This window comes from Mustelus asterias, unplaced genomic scaffold, assembly GCF_964213995.1.
Source record: "Mustelus asterias unplaced genomic scaffold, sMusAst1.hap1.1 HAP1_SCAFFOLD_801, whole genome shotgun sequence".
Classification (NCBI taxonomy): domain Eukaryota; kingdom Metazoa; phylum Chordata; class Chondrichthyes; order Carcharhiniformes; family Triakidae; genus Mustelus; species Mustelus asterias.
The window spans coordinates 4,657-22,492 of record NW_027590748.1 but is presented as its reverse complement, the minus strand read 5'-3'; the positions used below and the strand labels follow the sequence as shown (position 1 = coordinate 22,492).

The 17,836-nt window shown below is 48.7% G+C and overlaps 1 protein-coding gene across 8 annotated transcripts in view; it reads left to right on the top strand.

The window, feature by feature from the left end:
• The window catches only part of LOC144487453 (NACHT, LRR and PYD domains-containing protein 3-like), a 94,097-nt gene extending 78,006 nt beyond the window's left edge, over positions 1-16,091 (top strand). For all 8 annotated transcript variants that reach the window (XM_078205539.1, XM_078205536.1, XM_078205535.1 and 5 more), the window contains 3 exons: positions 2,096-2,266; positions 7,533-7,700; positions 12,324-16,091. In XM_078205539.1, coding sequence (XP_078061665.1) covers positions 2,096-2,266; positions 7,533-7,700; positions 12,324-12,411 — 427 coding nt within the window. In that variant the 3' untranslated portion in view covers positions 12,412-16,091. The remainder of the gene's footprint in view (positions 1-2,095; positions 2,267-7,532; positions 7,701-12,323) is intronic.
• Positions 16,092-17,836: the final 1,745 nt, after the last annotated feature.

Here is a 17,836-nt window from a genome sequence, read left to right as displayed (position 1 = left end):
CAAAGAGAATTGGATTATTATCTGAAAAGGAAGATTGTGCAGGGTTACGGGGAGAATTTGGGGGAATTACACTTCGTAAATTGCTCATTCAGAGAGTCAGTGCAGAGAGCATGGGCCGAATGGTCTCCTTCTGCTCTGTAACAATTCTCTGATTCTATCTGAGAGAGATACCAATGGCCCTTTGTGGACACTGGCTAAATTACCTCACCCTGTCGACACGGCAACATCACCAGCTTCCAGTTAAAATCTCGATACATTTCCAACCATTATCTTCACAGAATTATTGCGGAGCACCACGAGGCGAAATGTGTCTGCACCGGCTCACCAAACTAGGATTAGGAATTTGTCTCATTCTCCTGCCTTCTCCTCGTATCTTTGCACATTGTTTCATTCGATTGTTCATCGACTGCCCTCTGTGATGCCTCGAATCAGCCTGCCCCCACCACACTTCCAGACTGTACATTCCAGACCCGTACCACTGGCATCGTGAAAAAGGTTTCTCTCTCATCATCAACCCCACCACACACTCCATTCCTGAGCCACTGGCCATCCCATGTCCCTCCCTGTGACTCAGGGTAAGCACAGTAAGAAGTCTCACAACACCAGGTTAAAGTCCAACAGGTTTATTTGGTAGCAAATACCATAAGCTTTCGGAGCGATGCCCCTTCGTCAGATGGGGTGGATATCTGTTCTCCAACAGTGCACAGACACAGAAATCAAGTTGCAGAATACTAATTAGAATACAAATCTCTAAAGCCAGCCAGGTCTTAAAAGGTACAGATAATGTGGGTGGAGGGAACATTAAACACAGGTTAAAGAGATGTGTATTGTCTCCAGACAGAACAGCTAGTGATAGTATGCAAGATCAGGGGGAACGCTGTGGGGGTTACTGATAATGTGACATAAATCCAACATCCCGGTTTAGGCCGTCCTCATGTGTGCGGAACTTGGCTATCAGTTTCTGCTCAGCGACTCTGCGCTGTCGTGTGTTGTGAAGGCCGCCTTGGAGAACGCTTACCTGAAGATCCAAGGCTGAATGCCTGTGACTGCTGAAGTGCTCCCCCACAGGAAGAGAACAGTCTTGCCTGGTGATTGTCGAGCAGTGTTCATTCATCCGTTGTCGTAGCGTCACCAGGCAAGACTGTTCTCTTCCTGTGGGGGAGCACTTCAGCAGTCACGGGCATTCAGCCTTGGATCTTCAGGTAAGCGTTCTCCAAGGCGGCCTTCACGACACACGACAGCGCAGAGTCGCTGAGCAGAAACTGATAGCCAAGTTCCGCACACATGAGGATGGCCTAAACCGGGATGTTGGATTTATGTCACATTATCAGTAACCCCCACAGCTCGCCACAGCTTTCCCCCTGATCTTGCATAATATCACTAGCTGTTCTGTCTGGAGACAATACACATCTCTTTAACCTGTGTTTAATGTTCCCTCCACCCACATTATCTGTACCTTTTAAGACCTGGCTGGCTGTAGAGATTTGCATTCTAATTAGTATTCTGTAACTTGATTTCTGTGTCTGTGTACTGTTTGAGAACAGAGACCACTCCATCTGACGAAGGAGCAGTGCTCCGAAAGCTTATGGTATTTGCTACCAAATAAACCTGTTGGACTTTAACCTGGTGTTGTGAGACTTCTTACTGTGCTTACCCCAGTCCAACGCCGGCATCTCCACATCACTCAGGGTAAGGACATGGGAATCCTGTGCTCTTCCCTTTCACCATCATCCTTTTTGTCATTTAATCACTCCGGCTCTTCCATTTTGTTCTTTCCTTGTCACCCGCCCATCTCCAGCTCCCTGTCACTTAAAACAATTTAATTCACTGCTACTCCCAAGTTTTAATTTTAGCTAATTGAACTGAAACTAAATCTGTTTCTCTCTTCACAGATGCTGCCTGTCCTGCTCAAATTTTCCACATATTTTATTCATATTTCAGATTTACAGCATCAATATAATTTTGCCTTCTGTATCAACTGAAGTTGTGTTTCTTGAATGTCCCGCGCTGTACATTATTATTGTTAATGATCTTATTCTTAAAAACACTGTGGATTTACCCTGATTCCTGTTATTTTCATCTCTCTGATCTCCAGTCTCTATGATGACGATCTCACCGATTCTTGTGCCGAGGACCTGGCCTCTGCTCTCAGTGCAAACCGCTCACTGATAGATCTGAATCTGGGTGACAATAAACTGGGAGATTCCGGAGTGAAACAGCTGTCTGTGGCTCTGAGGAATCCGGACTGTAAAATACAGAAACTGGAGTAAGTAGCAGACTGTGTGAGATTGTGTTTATAATAACTGAATATTCAACAATATAATTTCACCACTGGTATTTGTATAAAAAACACTGCCCGTTACTATTGGCGTCAGTTATGAATAAGGAAAACTGCTTTTCCTCTGACTCCTGTTGCTTCTCTCTCTGATCCCTGAGCAATGGGATGTCAGTCCCACAGATCCTTATGTTGAGGGAGTGGGGGAATAATGTTATGGTTCACGCTCTGAGGTCCTCTCCTCCTCCTCAGATGCTCACAGCTCTCCCCGGGCACAGCATCCATTGATTAGTGAAAGGGGGGAGAGTGAGTGGATGACAGTAAATGGAGGACAGGACATGGTGGTGGTGTCTCACTGTTAGTAACAGATGTCAGTACAGCAGCGAGAGCTGAACTTAGTTCAAGATGCAGAATCAGTTTGGATAGAGATAAGATTTAACAAAGTTAAAAGATCACTTGTGGGAATCATTTATCGGCTCCTAACAACAGTCACAATCTCCGACACAGTACACAGGAAAAATAACGGGGCCTTGTAAAAACATATTGCAATAACCACGGGTGATTTTAATCTTCATATACAAAGAAGAACAAAGAACCGCACAGCACAGGAACAGGCCCTTCAGCCCACCAAGCCTGTGGCGCCTCCTAACGCTTATTCAGACCCAGAACTTACTGCCAATTTGCAGTTTCTATTCCTCTGTTTGTCTCTTGTTCATGTATCTACCAAGATGCACCTTGGACATTGGAAACGTGCCTGCTTCTGCCACCTCCATTGGCAGTGCCTTCCAGGCACCCACCACCCTCTGGGTGAAAACTTACCCCACACACCTCCCTCCAAACTTTGCTCCTCTCACCTTCATCCTGTGCCCTCTTGTAGTTGATCATTCCACCCTGGAGAAAAGTCTCTGACTATCCACCATATTGATGCTTCTCATAATTGTGGACACCTCCATCAGGTCACCCCTCAGCCTCCCTTTTTGTAGTGAACCAATCTGTGTTTATACAACGTCTCCTCATAACCTAACCGTCCTTGACCAGGCAACATTCTGGTAAACCTTCCTTGCACCCTCTCCAAAGCATCCACATCATTCTGGTCGTGTCGCGAACGGAACTGCAAGCAATATTCAAATGTGGCCAACTGAAGTTTCATACAGCCGTTACATAACTTGACAACTTTTATACTCGATGCCCTGGTCGATGAAGACAAGCATGCTGTCTGCCTTCTTGACCACCTCATCCACCAGTGTTGCCACTTTCAGGGATCTGTAGACTTGTACACACAGATCCCTCTGTAGGTCAGTGCTCCTGTGGCTTCTTCCATTTACTGTATAAATCGCTCAGATTGTCAAAAGTTGAAAAGAAGATTCGTTCACAGAATCTATTCAAGCAATTTCTTGGAGAAGCATGTTCCAGTGCCAATCACACAACAAGCTGTTTTAGACATGGTGATGTGCAAATGTGTGGCGTTTCCAACAAAAATAGATTCCTTTCATTTGGAGAAGAGCAGCAGAAGTGTTCCAGCCGTTGCTAATTCAAGGAGTGTATTAGATTAAGTGAAGATGTGGCACCGGGGTTGGCACTGCTGCCTCACAGCGTCAGGGACCCGGATTCATTCCAGCTTTGGACGACTGTCTGTGGAGTTTTCACGTTCTCCCCGTGTCTGTGTGGGTTTCCTCCGGCTGCTCCTGTTTCCTCCCATAGTCCAAATAAACTGTGTAGGTTGGGTGGATTGGCCGTGCTAAATTGCCCGTTAGTGTCCAAGATGTGTAGGTTAGGGGGATTAGCGGCATAAATATGTGGGGTTACGGGAACCCGGGCAACTGCAGATCTATTAGTCTGACATTGATGGTATGGAAATCCTATAATAATCTGTAATAAAGGAAGTGATAACAGAACACTTCGAAATTAATGGCAGGATGAGACAGGGCCAACATGGATTTATGAAAGGCTGGCACGGTGACACAGTGGTTAACATTGTTGCATCACAGCCAGGGGCCCGGGTTCAATTCCAGCCTTGGGTGACTGTGTGGAGTTCCCACATTCTCCCCGTGTCTGCGTGTGTTTCCTCTGGGTGCTCCGGTTTCCTCCCACACTCCAAAGATATGGATGGTCGATGGATTGGCCATGGTAAAATTGCCCTTAGTGTCCCAAGGTATGTAGGTTAGGTGGATTAGCTCAAGTAAATTAGTGAGTTTATGGGGAGCGGACCTTGGTAAGTTACTCTGTCAGTGTGTCTCGATGGGCCGAATGACGATTCCTACACTAGGGATTCTATAGTTGCAAGATTCACACACAAGAGGTTATTAAATAAAATTGGAGCACGTGGGATTGGGAGGAATATACCAGCATGGATTGAGAACTGATTAATGGACAGAAACAAGGAGTTGGAATAAATGGGTTACTTTTGGGTTGACAGCCTCTAACTAGTGGAGTACGGCAGGGATCAGTGTTTGGGTCTCAGCTATTCAGAATCTACATGAATGATATGGATGTGGGGATCAAATATAGTATTTCCAAATTTGCGAATAATGGAAAACGAGGTGAAAATCTGAATTGTGAGGAGGATGCAAAGATGTTTCAAGGGGATGTGGAGAGGCTCAGGGAGGCTCCACAACTGGAGTGATGTGTACAGTGTTGAGCTCTTTACTTAAAAAAGGATAGAATTGTATTGGAACCAGTTCAGAGAAAGTTCACTCGGCTGATTCCTGGGATGGAGAGGTTTATTTTACGAGGGAAATTTGAGCAGATTGGAGCAGTATCTATGAAAGTTCAGAAGATTAAAAGGTGATCGCATTGAGGGGATGAGACAGGGTGGTTGCTGAGAGGCTGTTTCTTCTTGAAAGAGAGACCAGAACAAGGGGACAGATTTTAAAATGTAATTGTCAGTCCCTTAAGACTGAGATGAGGAAAAATTTATATTTTTAGATGGTGGCTGGTCAGTGGAATTCTCTTCCCTGGAGACTCGTGGCGGCAGAGTCATTGAATATATTCAAGGCTGAGTTAAGAATGATTTTGGATTGAGAAGCGAATCAAGGGTTATGGGGAAAAGAGTTGAGACTATAATTAGATCAGCCGTGATGGAGTGTGCTCGAGGGGCTGAATGACCTTCTGCTGCTCCTAGTTATTTTGTTCCTATCCCAATACATCCTTCAGACTGCTCTCTGTGACCAGTGATGGATAAACAAGCTCTATGTTTTGTCCTCACCAGACGCTCTCCTGTGCCCATTCATTAGGCCACCCACTCAACCCATCTCACCAGCAGTAATTACCCACTCTGCCCCCAGGCCTTCCTGATCCAGCACTTCATCTTCCATTGGCGTAAGGATGGCAAGACCTGGATGTCTCCACTCTTCTTCACTCGTTCCCTGATGATATTTGCTCTCTTTCCAAACACATAAATTGTTACTCACCCATCAAACACACGCAGTAGCCCAGGGTTGTCCAACGTGTGAACCAAGGGGTGAATGTGACCCTCGAAGCCCCTCAATGCGGCCCCCGGAGCGAGTTTCCAGAATCTCAGTCACACAGTTCAGTTTGAATGGAAGAATCTGCATGGAGCTGCTCCTCCAATCACACCCCGTTTCTTTCCCATGTTTGCTGCTGGGTTTTTGAGCCAATCTGCAGCAAATGTGGGAGAGAAACAATTTGTGATTGATGAGGATTAAACTCTAATAAACATCTTCATTTATTACTCATTATTGTGCTCAGCAAGTTGTTTCTTTTCATATCTCAGTTTAGTTTTTAATTGAAATTTCTGCGGTGCCAAACTTTATCATTCTGAAATTTACTCATCGGCCGCTTGAGTGAGAAAAACATTGACGTGTGTTTGCTCAGTGAATATGTTGGTCAGCCCTGCTCGAGCCTATGCTGGTGTCAGCCTAACGGACATGTCTCTGACAGTCAATGCTGCTGCCTTTGCATTGTAAGAGTTTTAACAACACCAGTTTAAAGTCCAACAGGTTTATTTGGTAGCAAATACCATTAGCTTTCGGAGCACTGCTCCTTCGTCAGATGGAGTGGAAATCTGCTCTCAAAAAGACACAGAGACACACAATCAAGTTACAGAATACTGATTAGAATGCGAATCCCTTCAGCCAACCAGCTCTTAAAGAGACGGATAATGTGAGAGAAGGCAGCATTAAGCACAGGTTACAGAGATGTGTATTGTCTCCAGACAGGACAGCCAGTGAGATTCTGCAAGTCCTTTGCATTGCCAGTGTCTGGGTGGAGATGTTCTTTCCACAATTTCCCCCTCATCCTTATTCACATATCAGGCTGTGCTGCACTCACCGTGGCAGAACACATCAGGACATTGATCCTTTTCCACTCTGTAACCACGGGTCTGAAACCTGCTCACCTCCCAGCAATCTCCATCCAGACTGGCTTGTACCGATGGGATAATCTCCTCCCATCCTGAGGGAACAGGACCTCCCTCTGAGCCTGAGCAGCCGGGAGGAGCCCCTCCAGGGAGGAATTAGTGATTGGGGGGAAACCCTTGCTCTGCTTTCTGACATTTCAACCCCTCATTCAATAAGCAGAGCTCCCTCGCTGCTCCCTCCAGAGCTGTTGTTTGAAAGTCCTGCTGCCTTTGGAGATGGTGCCAGCATTGCCTGAACCGGGACTGCCCCCTGCCCAGGCTGCCTCAGTGGGCAGCTCCCCCTGCCTGCCAGCCGTTAATTGTCCGCCTCTGACAATATCACCTTCATAACTCTGCCTATCCTGCCCACACGGACACACCACCCATTTCCAATCCCCATGCTGGGACTTCAGAGCTTCTGGTAAAATCACAGCCATTATCTTCAACCTCACCACAAACTGCATTCCCAAACCACTGACCATCCCATGTCCCTCCCGAGCCACTCCGAGTAAGGACACGGGGATCCTGTGATTATGGTCCTGTCCCATCATCACTTTTATCATTTAATCACTCCTGTAATTCCAGTTTGTCCTTTCTTTGTTTCTTCCCCAGCCACCCACCGCTGTCACTTCAAACCTGTCAATTCACTGCCCGTTCCCAGTTCCAATGGAAGCTCAAACTTTACCCCTGTTTCTCTCTTCACATGTATTTAGTGAACCTGCTGAGCATTTCCAGTTTATTTATATTTCATTTTCAGCATTGAGTATTTCCTCATTCTACAGAAATGCAGGTTGTGTGTTTGGAATGTGTGATACAATACATTATTATTGTTATTAACAGTATTATTTAAAACACTGGGGATTGAGCCTGATTCCTGTTATTCCTCTCTCTGGTCTCCAGTCTGTATAGGAACGCTCTCACAGATTCTTGTGCTGAGGATCTCGCCTCCGCTCTCAGTACAAAACAGTCACTGAGGATTCTGTTCCTGGGATTAAACTCCTTCACAGATCAATCTGTCCCTGCTCTCCGCCGCCTCATACTGACCTGCAGCAGTCTGGAGGAGATCTGGTGAGTGTTTGTGTTAATTTTTAGTGTAACAATTAAAATTTAAATGGATTTAAAATATAAATGGGCCTGAATCTTCCAAGCAGCAGCAATGGTAAGCAGATTGTCGGTATGTTTAAAAATTCTCCCAACCTGAAACTGCTGCATATTTCTCCCAGGATCTTCAGCACTGCGACCCTGGGAGCTCCATCAGAGCAGACAAGAGTCGGGGAAGAGAGAACACACACCCTATTTACAGCACAGTGACCCCGGGGAGCTCCATCAGAGCAGAGTCGGGGAAGAGAGAACACACACCCTATTTACAGCACAGTGACCCCGGGGAGCTCCATCAGAGCAGAGTCGGGGAAGAGAGAACACACACCCTATTTACAGCACAGTGACCCCGGGGAGCTCCATCAGAGCAGAGTCGGGGAAGAGAGAGCACACACCCTATTTACAGCAGTGATCCCGGGGAGCACCACCAGAGCAGAGCAGAGTTGGGGAAGAGAGAGCACACACCCTATTTACAGCAGTGACCCCGGGGAGCTCCATCAGAGCAGAGTGGAGTCGCGGTAGAGCGAGCACACCTTATTTACAGCACAGTGACCCCGGGGAGCTCCATAAGTGTTAGTTGATTGTGGGAATGAATGGGTTGGTGTGTCGCTGGATGAATGGTTCGTCAGGGAGCTGAGGAGAGGTTCAAGGATTAGTTCTGGGTGTCGGGAGGGTGGTCGAGTTGTGTTGTGTTGGGTTGGAGGGTTAATCAGCAGTTTGGATGGTGGCTGGGAGTTGGTAATGTTGGGTGTCTCGTTAGATTTGGTTGCGTGGTCGGGGGTTGGGTTTGGTTTCTAGCTTTGGAGAGTAGTGGGTTGGGGTTGGTTCTTGAGTAATCAGTTTAAGTCAGAGATATAGTCAAGAATGTATTCAAGAGGCGGCTGCATATAGCACTTGGGGCGAACAGGATCAAAGGTTATGGGGAGAAAGCAGGATTAGGCTTTTGAGTTGGACGATCAGCCATGATTGTGATGGATGGTGGAGTCGGCTTAAAGGGCCAAATGGCCGCCTCCTGCTCCTATCTTCCATGTTTCTGTGTCAGGTCAGGAGAGGGTGGGACGGATGAGGCCAAGTTGGGAGGTTTAGTCAGATTTGTTCAATGGCTGGTGGGAGGTAGTCGGGCTGGAGGGGAGGGAGAGATGATTTACGGGAGTGATAGCCTGTCAGGGGGAGATACCAGCAGTAACCAGGCCTGTGACACCACAGCTGGTTCTGCTGTGGGACAGGGTCGGGCAAAGAGCAAGCGAGCAGTAGTAATAGGGGACTCGCTAGTTAGAGGCACAGACAGGCGTTTCTGTGGCCGCAATCGAGACTCCAGGATGGTGTGTTGCCTCCCTGGTGCCAGGGTCAAGGACGTCTCTGAGCGATTGCAGGACATTCTTAAGGGGGAGGGTGAGCAGCCAGAGGTCGTTGTACATATTGGTACCAACGACATAGGTAGGAAAAGGGATGAGGTCCTGAAATGTGAATACAGAGAGTTAGGCAGAAGGCTAACGTGTAGGACCTCGAAGGTAGTAATTTCAGGACTACTACCGGTACCACGTGCTAGTGAGAGTAGGAATAGGAGGATTAGGCAGATGAATGTTTGGCTTGAGAGCTGGTGCAGGGGGCAGGGATTTAGATTTTTGGATCATTGGGATCTTTTCTGGGGAAGGGCTGATCTGTTCAAGAGGGATGGGTTACATTTGAACTGGAGGGGGACTAACATCCTGGCGGGGAGATTTGCTCGAGCAGCTCGGGAGCGTTTAAACGACGTTGGCAGGGGGGTGGGATCCAAAGCAGTAGGGAGACAGAAGAGAAGTTTGAGGACAGCACGGAAGTTAAAGAGAGCACATTAATTAGTAAAGGCAGTGTCAGTAATCCTAGTACCAGACAGATCAGACAGAAGCAAGACAGAGAGCAAGGGAAGTCCAGATTAAACTGCATTTATTTCAATGCAAGAGGCCTGACGGGCAAGGCAGATGAACTCAGGGCATTGATGGGTACATGGGACTGGGATATTATAGCAATTACTGAAACATGGCTAAGGGAGGGACAGGACTGGCAGCTTAATGTTCCAGGGTACAGATACTATCGGAAAGATAGGACAGGAGGTAAGAGAGGAGGGGGAGTTGCACTTTTGATTAGGGAAAGGATCACGGCCGTACTGAGAGGGGATATATCCGAGGGTTCAGCCACTGAGTCTATATGGGTAGAACTGAGAAATAAGAAGGGGGAAATCACTTTGATCGGGTTGTACTATAGGCCCCCAAATAGTCAGCGGGGAATTGAGGAGCAAATATGTAAGGAGATTACAGATAGCTCCAAGAAAAATAGGGTGGTAATAGTCGGAGATTTTAATTTTCCCAACATCGACTGGGACAGCCATAGTATTAGAGGGTTGGATGGAGAGAAATTTGTTGAGTGTATTCAGGAGGAATTTCTCATTCAGTCTGTGGATGGCCCGACTGGAAAGGGGGCAAAACCTGACCTCCTCTTGGGAAATAAGGAAGGGCAGGTGACAGAAGTGTGAGTGAGGGATCACTTTGGGACCAGTGACCATAATTCTATTAGTTTTAAGATAGCTATGGAGAATGATAGGTCTGTCCCAAAAGTTAATATTCTAAACTGGGACAAGGCCAATTTTGATGGTATCAGGCAGGAACTTTCAAACGTTAATTGGGGGAGTCTGTGGGAAGGAAGAGGGACGTCTGGTAAGTGGCACGCTTTCAAAAGTGTGTTAACCAGGGTTCAGGGTGAACACATTCCTCTCAGAGTGAAGGGCAAGGCTGGCAGAAGTCGGGAACTCTGGATGAGGGATATTGAGGCCCTGGTCAAGAGGAATAAAGAGGTACATGACGTGCATAGGCAGCTGGGATCAAGTGAATCTCTTGAAGAGTACAGGGGGTGTAGGAGCAGAGTTAAGAGAGAAATCAGGAGGGCAAAAAGGGGACACAAAATTGTTTTGGCAGATAAGGCAAAGGAGAATCCAAAGAGCTTCTACAAATACATAAAGGGCAAAAGAGTAACAAGGGGAGAGTCGGGGCTCTTAAGGATCAACAAGGTCATCTATGTGCGGATCCACAAGAGATGGTTGAGATCCGAAATGAATATTTCTCATCAGTATTTACTGTTGAGAAAAGCATGGATGTTCGGGAACTTGGGGAAATAAATATTGATGTCTTGAGGAGTGTACATATTACAGAGAAGGAGGTGCTGGAAGTCTTAAAGTGCATCAAGGTAGATAAATCTGTGGAACCTGATGAGGTATATCCCAGGACGTTGTGGGAGGCTAGGGAGTAAATTTGAATCATCGATAGTCACGGGTGAGGTGCCTGAAGATTGGAGGGTGGCAAATGTTGTGCCTTTGTTTAAAAAGGGCTGCTGGGAAAAGCCTGGAAACTACAGGCCAGTGAGCCTCACATCTGTGGTGGGTAAATTGTTGGAAGGTATTTTGAGGGACAGGATCTACAGGCATTAGAGATGCAAGGACTGATTAGGGACAGTCAGCATGGCTTTGTGAGTGGAAAATCATGTTCACAAATTTGATTGAGTTTTTTGAAGGGGTAACCAAGAAGGTCGATGAGGGCAGTGCAGTTGATGTGTCCATGGACACTGATTAGATGCTCTGACTGTGACTGTTAATGTATGAAATGAGAGGGGAGAGATACAAAATGGTGCACTTGGAATACTGTGTGTGCAATTCTGGTCACCCTATTATAGAAAGGATATTATTAAACTAGAAAGAGTGCAGAAAAGATTTACTAGGATGCTACTGGGACTTGATGGATTGAGTTATAAGGAGAGGCTGAATAGACTGGGACTTTTTTCCTTGGAGCGAAGGAGTTTGAGGGGTGACCTTCTAGAGGTCTATAAAATAATGAGGGGCTTAGATCAGCAAAATAGTCAATATCTTTTCCCAAAGGTAGGGGAGTCTAAAACTAGAGGGCATAGGTTTAAGGTGAGAGGGGAGAGATATAAAAGTATCCAGAGGGGCAATTTTTTCACAGTGTCTGGAACAAGCTGCCAGAGGTAGTAGTAGAGGCGGGTACAATTTCATCTTTTAAAAAGCATTTAGACATTTACATGGGTACTATGGGTATAGAGGGGGATGGGCCAAATGCAGGCAATTGGGATTAGCTTAGGGGTTTTAAAAACAAAAGGGTGGCATGGACAAGTTGGGCCAAATGGCCTGTTTCCATGCTGTAAACCTCTGTGACTCTGAGTGGGTCTAGTCAGACTGTGGGAGGTGGAGTATGGGGATCAGTGGGAAGTGATTGGGGGACTCGGTTGTGCTATTCAGGTATTAGCCCAGGTGGTGAGCTGTCTAACATTACCTGAGTAACTATCCAGGTAAACGTTGTGGATCTGTCCCAAGTATCTGACTCTAACTGCAGCAGGGGAGTTCCCCAATAGTAGTTAATACCTCTGGGACAATTCCCAGGTAGATCAGTGCGTCAGGACATCCACAGGGTCCCGATGCTCATCTTCGGATGTGTGTCTGGTCTCTGGCGATCCAGAGACCAGAAGGTTTGTCCCATTAACTCCAGTCTCCTGTTATTTACTCTGTTGTTCAATCTGTTTATTTCCTGTTTCATCTTTAATCTGTTTCAGGCTGCGGGGAAATCAGTTCAGTCCAAATGGGAAGAGACAGCTGGAGTTGCTGCGGGAATCCAGACCGGGACTGACAGTGCGAGTGTGAACATTTCAATCTATAAACATTGCTGCTCCACCGGGTACAGTGAAATCCTGAATTGTGAAGATCTTCGACAGCTCCTTCCTAACCCTTCATTCCTGCCCCTCTCCCTCCCTATTCCATCAGCCCCTCCAGCCTGGCACTGATTTCCCTGCTTACCTGGTTTCCCAGCTGGAAAACGGTTGTAGTTTTAGTCTCCACATTGAAGGAAAGATTGCTGCAAACCATTGTTTAAGCAGCAATGTGTTGTCAGTGTTCTCAGCAACAGAGTCTTCAACCTCCTTTCAAAATGGAGCAGCAGAGATCATTCTCCAGAGAGAGAGCAGTGTGTGTGTGATTCTGACAGTACCCAGCAGGGGGCAGATTGGTCAATCTTGTCAGAGTTTCCTCTCTGTCTCTGTGAATGAATTAAAGGCTCCACCAGCCTCTCCTCAAAACCTCTTTCACTATCTGGTGATTAAAGTGACACAATGCCACCATCTGCTGGCGGCTCACAGCTACTGCAGGCGCTGCTCTCTGTGAGCCTCAGACAAGTTCAGTAAGTCCCATGTCTGCATCTGGGAACCGGTTCCTGCAGCGTGAATATTGAACAATATTGACAGGGATTGGAGTTTGCAGCAGGAACGCCGGCTGGTGAATTAACCCTTTTATCACCAGACACTGTACATGAACTCTGTTCCCCCATTCCCTATGGGAGATATTGTCTGGAGATTGTAGTTGGGGATGATCTCAGACTGTAATGTGTACATTTGGTGCAGTTATCAGACACTAATCCCATTCAGAATGGGGGTGGGTAAACTCTGCTGCACTCTGTAATTCCTGTGTCAGACATTCAGTGTTTAATCTTACACAGGGGATCTTGCAAACGGTTCTTTTAACGTTTCCAAGATAATTGTCTCAATCTCACAGACTGGTTCTTTGAAAATTGGAAACACAAACGTTTTGAGAGACAATTACAACCTTCAATCACATTTTGTCCGTGTTCGAACAGAAAATAATTTCCAAACAAACTATTCCCCTTTTGCAACTCTTGCTTTCCAATTGCACAGGTTTCGGTGATACAGAGTGCAGCTCAGTTGGAATCCAAATTCTCTCATTCCACTCTCGCCCCCCCGTTTACCCTGCCAATTATCAACCTCAATAAAAGTTCCCACATATTTATCTGGGACAGTTTCAGTGTTGACTCTGGTGAAGCAGGGTTTCCATTCCTTAACCCACAACACACACGGTAAATGTTACTGCAATTATTTCTGGAACTGTTACAATCCCGAATGCACAGGTTGATTAAAGTGATTCCAATCCAAAGGTGGAATGTGTTTCTGATTTATAATCTCAATCACACAGAGGCACTGACATTCCCACACAAAAACACACAATCTCAATCTCACACACGCTCACAGAGAGACACACAGAGCAACACACAGAGAGGCACAATCATGGAAAACGACACATAATCATACACATACACGCATCTGTGCATCCGACACACATCCCTCCAGACACACACACACAAACTGACACCCACACACTCATTCACACACTGACAAACTCTCACACATGCTCACGGGCACAGAGATACATACTCTCACAAACACATACATACAAACCCAGACACTTCCACACTCATCATAGAAATCATAGAAACCCTACAATGCAGAAGGAGGCCATTCGGCCCATCAAGTCTTTCTCTGCATGGAGGTCAGTGACCAGTGGAGTGCCCCAGGGATCTGTTCTGGGACCCTTGCTGTTTGTCATTTTCATAAATGACCTGGATGAGGAAGTGGAGGGATGGGTTGGTAAGTTTGCTGACGACACCAAGGTAGGTGGTGTTGTGGATAGTTTGGAGGGATGTCAGAAGTTGCAGCGAGACATAGATAGAATGCAAGACTGGGCGGAGAAGTGGCAGATGGACTTCAACCCGGATAAGTGTGTGGTGATCCATTTTGGCAGATCCAATGGGATGAAGCAGCAGTATAATATGAAGGGTACCATTCTTAGCAGTGTAGAGGATCAGAAGGACCTTGGGGTCCGGGTCCATAGGACTCTTAAATCGGCCTCGCAGGTGGAGGATGCGGTCAAGAAGGCGTACGGCGTACTGGCCTTCATTAATCGAGGGATTGAGTTTAGGAGTCGGGAGATAATGCTGCAGCTTTATAGGACCCTGGTTAGACCCCACTTGGAGTACTGCGCGCAGTTCTGGTCACCTCATTACAGGAAAGATGTTGAAGCCATTGAAAGGGTGCAGAGGAGATTTACAAGGATGTTGCCTGGATTGGGGGGCATGCCTTATGAGGATAGGTTGAGGGAGCTTGGTCTCTTCTCCCTGGAGAGACGAAGGATGAGAGGTGACCTGATAGAGGTTTACAAGATGTTGAGAGGTCTGGATAGGGTAGACTCTCAGAGGCTATTTCCAAGGGCTGAAATGGTTGCTACGAGAGGACACAGGTTTAAGGTGCTGGGGGGTAGATACAGAGGAGATGTCAGGGGTAAGTTTTTCACTCAGAGGGTGGTGGGTGAGTGGAATCGGCTGACGTCGGTGGTGGTGGAGGCAAACTCGTTGGGGTCTTTTAAGAGACTTCTGGATGAGTACATGGGATTTAATGGGATTGAGGGCTATAGATAGGCCTAGAGGTGGGGATGTGATCGGCGCAACTTGTGGGCCGAAGGGCCTGTTTGTGCTGTGGCTTTCTATGTTCTATGTTCTAAGTCTGCACCGACCACAATCCCACCCAGACCCTACCCCCACATATTTACCCACTAATCCCGCTAACCTACGCATCTCAGGACTCTCAGGGGCAATTTTGAACCTGGCCAATCAACCTAACCCGTACTGAGACACAGAGACAGAGAGAAACACAGAATGTCTCTGAAATACACATAACACGCAGCCATCCACCCACAGAAACACACATCACAAACCCATGCATTACAGCGGTGAATGAATTCTCAGCACCCCACAACCAAATGATTTAAGTTGGACAACAGTGATAACATTTCCTCTGAAACTGACATCCCTCGAACGAAAGCAACAAAGGAACACTGGCGCAGGATTGCACAGGATCGGAGCCTCGGAAATGCAGTTCCCTCTTTCCTTGTTCCTTATATCTCACTGAGCAGATACAGAGCGAGAGCATAGAAAGCTAGAATTCACAATTTCACTCTGTTCCTGCACACTCACCTCAGCTTTATTTAATTTCTGAATGTATGATTTATTTTGGATTATCCCAAAGATCTCAGGACAGATGCATGATGTCAGATATTGCCATTATTTATCAAACTTTATTTTACCATGACAGATATTACCTGGTGTTTGTCAGATTGTTGCTTTTCATCCATCTACAGTTGCAGATGCCGGCGCTGAAAAGTGGGTAGATATTCTACACCATTAAAAGCTTCACATTGAACCGGGGAAATTCTTCAAAGACTATGAATTAATCACTTTCTAATTAGTATCATTTCTTCAGAACAAACTTCATATCATCTATTATTGCAATTTAAACTAACTTTATTGTGTTGTCTGGTCTGTGCTAGTTTTAACTGAATACTGCTCAGGATGTGACATGATCTGTGTTATTGAGTCTTGGAAGAGAAAGGGTTAATGCTGCTGCTCTGTAATTGTAATGGATATTCCTAATTTTATCATCTGTATAACTGTAGATATTTACAATTAAATACTTATTGGTTAATCAGTTAAATGCTAATTGTGAATCATTGGAATGCTGAAATTAATACGTACACAAGCTAATAAAGAGCGGGGGAACTAGTGTAAATACTGTAGCTAACAGTGAGCGTGAAACTGAAAAGACCATAAGATACAGGAGCAGAATTCAGCTATTCTGCTCATCGAGTCTCCTCCACCATTTAATCACAGCTGATAAGTTTCCAAACCCCCGTCTCTCTCCCCCCACCCCCCCGTCTCTCTCCCCCCACCCCCCCGTCTCTCTCCCCCTCCCCCCACCCCCCCGTCTCTCTCCCCCACCCCCCGTCTCTCTCCCCCCACCCCCCGTCTCTCTCCCCCCACCCCCCCGTCTCTCTCCCCCCACCCCCCCGTCTCTCTCCCCCCACCCCCGTCTCTCTCCCCACCCCCGTCTCTCTCCCCCCCACCCCCCCGTCTCTCTCCCCCCACCCCCCCCGTCTCTCTCCCCCCACCCCCCCGTCTCTCTTCCCCCACCCCCCCGTCTCTCTCCCCCCACCCCCCCGTCTCTCTCCCCCCCACCCCCCCGTCTCTCTCCCCCCACCCCCCGTCTCTCTCCCCCACCCCCCCGTCTCTCTCCCCCCACCCCCCGTCTCTCTCCCCCACCCCCCGTCTCTCTCCCCCACCCCCCCGTCTCTCTCCCCCCACCCCCCCGTCTCTCTCCCCCACCCCCGTCTCTCTCCCCCCACCCCCGTCTCTCTCCCCCCACCCCCCCGTCTCTCTCCCCCCACCCCCCCCCCCCGTCTCTCTCCCCCCACCCCCCCCGTCTCTCTCCCCCCACCCCCCCGTCTCTCTCCCCCCACCCCCCCGTCTCTCTCCCCCACCCCCCGTCTCTCTCCCCCCACCCCCCCGTCTCTCTCCCCCCACCCCCCCGTCTCTCTCCCCCCACCCCCCGTCTCTCTCCCCCACCCCCCGTCTCTCTCCCCCCACCCCCCCGCCTCTCTCCCCACCCCCCCGCCCTCTCTCTCTCCCCACCCCCCCGCCTCTCTCTCTCCCCACCCCCCCCGCCTCTCTCTCCCCCACCCCCCGTCTCTCCCCACCCCCCGCCTCTCTCTCTCTCCCCACCCCCCCCGCCTCTCTCTCCTCACCCCCCCCCCGCCTCCCTCTCTCCCCACCCCCCCGCCTCTCTCTCTCCCCACCCCCCACCTCTCTCTCCCCACCCCCCCGCCTCCCTCTCCCCACCCCCCCCGCCTCCCTCTCCCCACCCCCCCACCTCCCTCTCTCCCCACACCCCGCCTCTCTCTCTCCCCACCCCCCCGCCTCTCTCTCTCCCCACCCCCCCACCTCTCTCCCTCCCCACCCCCCCGCCTCTCTCTCTCCCCACCCCCCTGCCTCTCTCTCTCCCCACCCCCCGCCTCTCTCTCTCCCCACCCCCCCGCCTCTCTCTCTCCCCACCCCCCCGCCTCTCTCTCTCCCCCACCCCCCGCCTCTCTCTCTCCCCACACCCCCGCCTCTCTCTCTCCCCACACCCCCCACCTCTCTCTCTCCCCACCCCCGCCTCTCTCTCTCCCCACCCCCCCGCCTCTCTCTCTCTCCCCCCCCCCCTCTCTCTCTCTCCCCCCCCCCCCCCCTCTCTCTCTCTCCCCCCCCCCCCCCCCCCCCCGTCTCCCTCTCCCCCCTCTACTCTCTCCCTGTCCCCCTCTCTCAGGCCCGGTCGAACCAGATGACTCCACGCCGTACCTGTCCCCTCCCCTGCTTCCCCCTGCCCCCCTCCGAGCGCTGCCCGCGGGGGTCCTC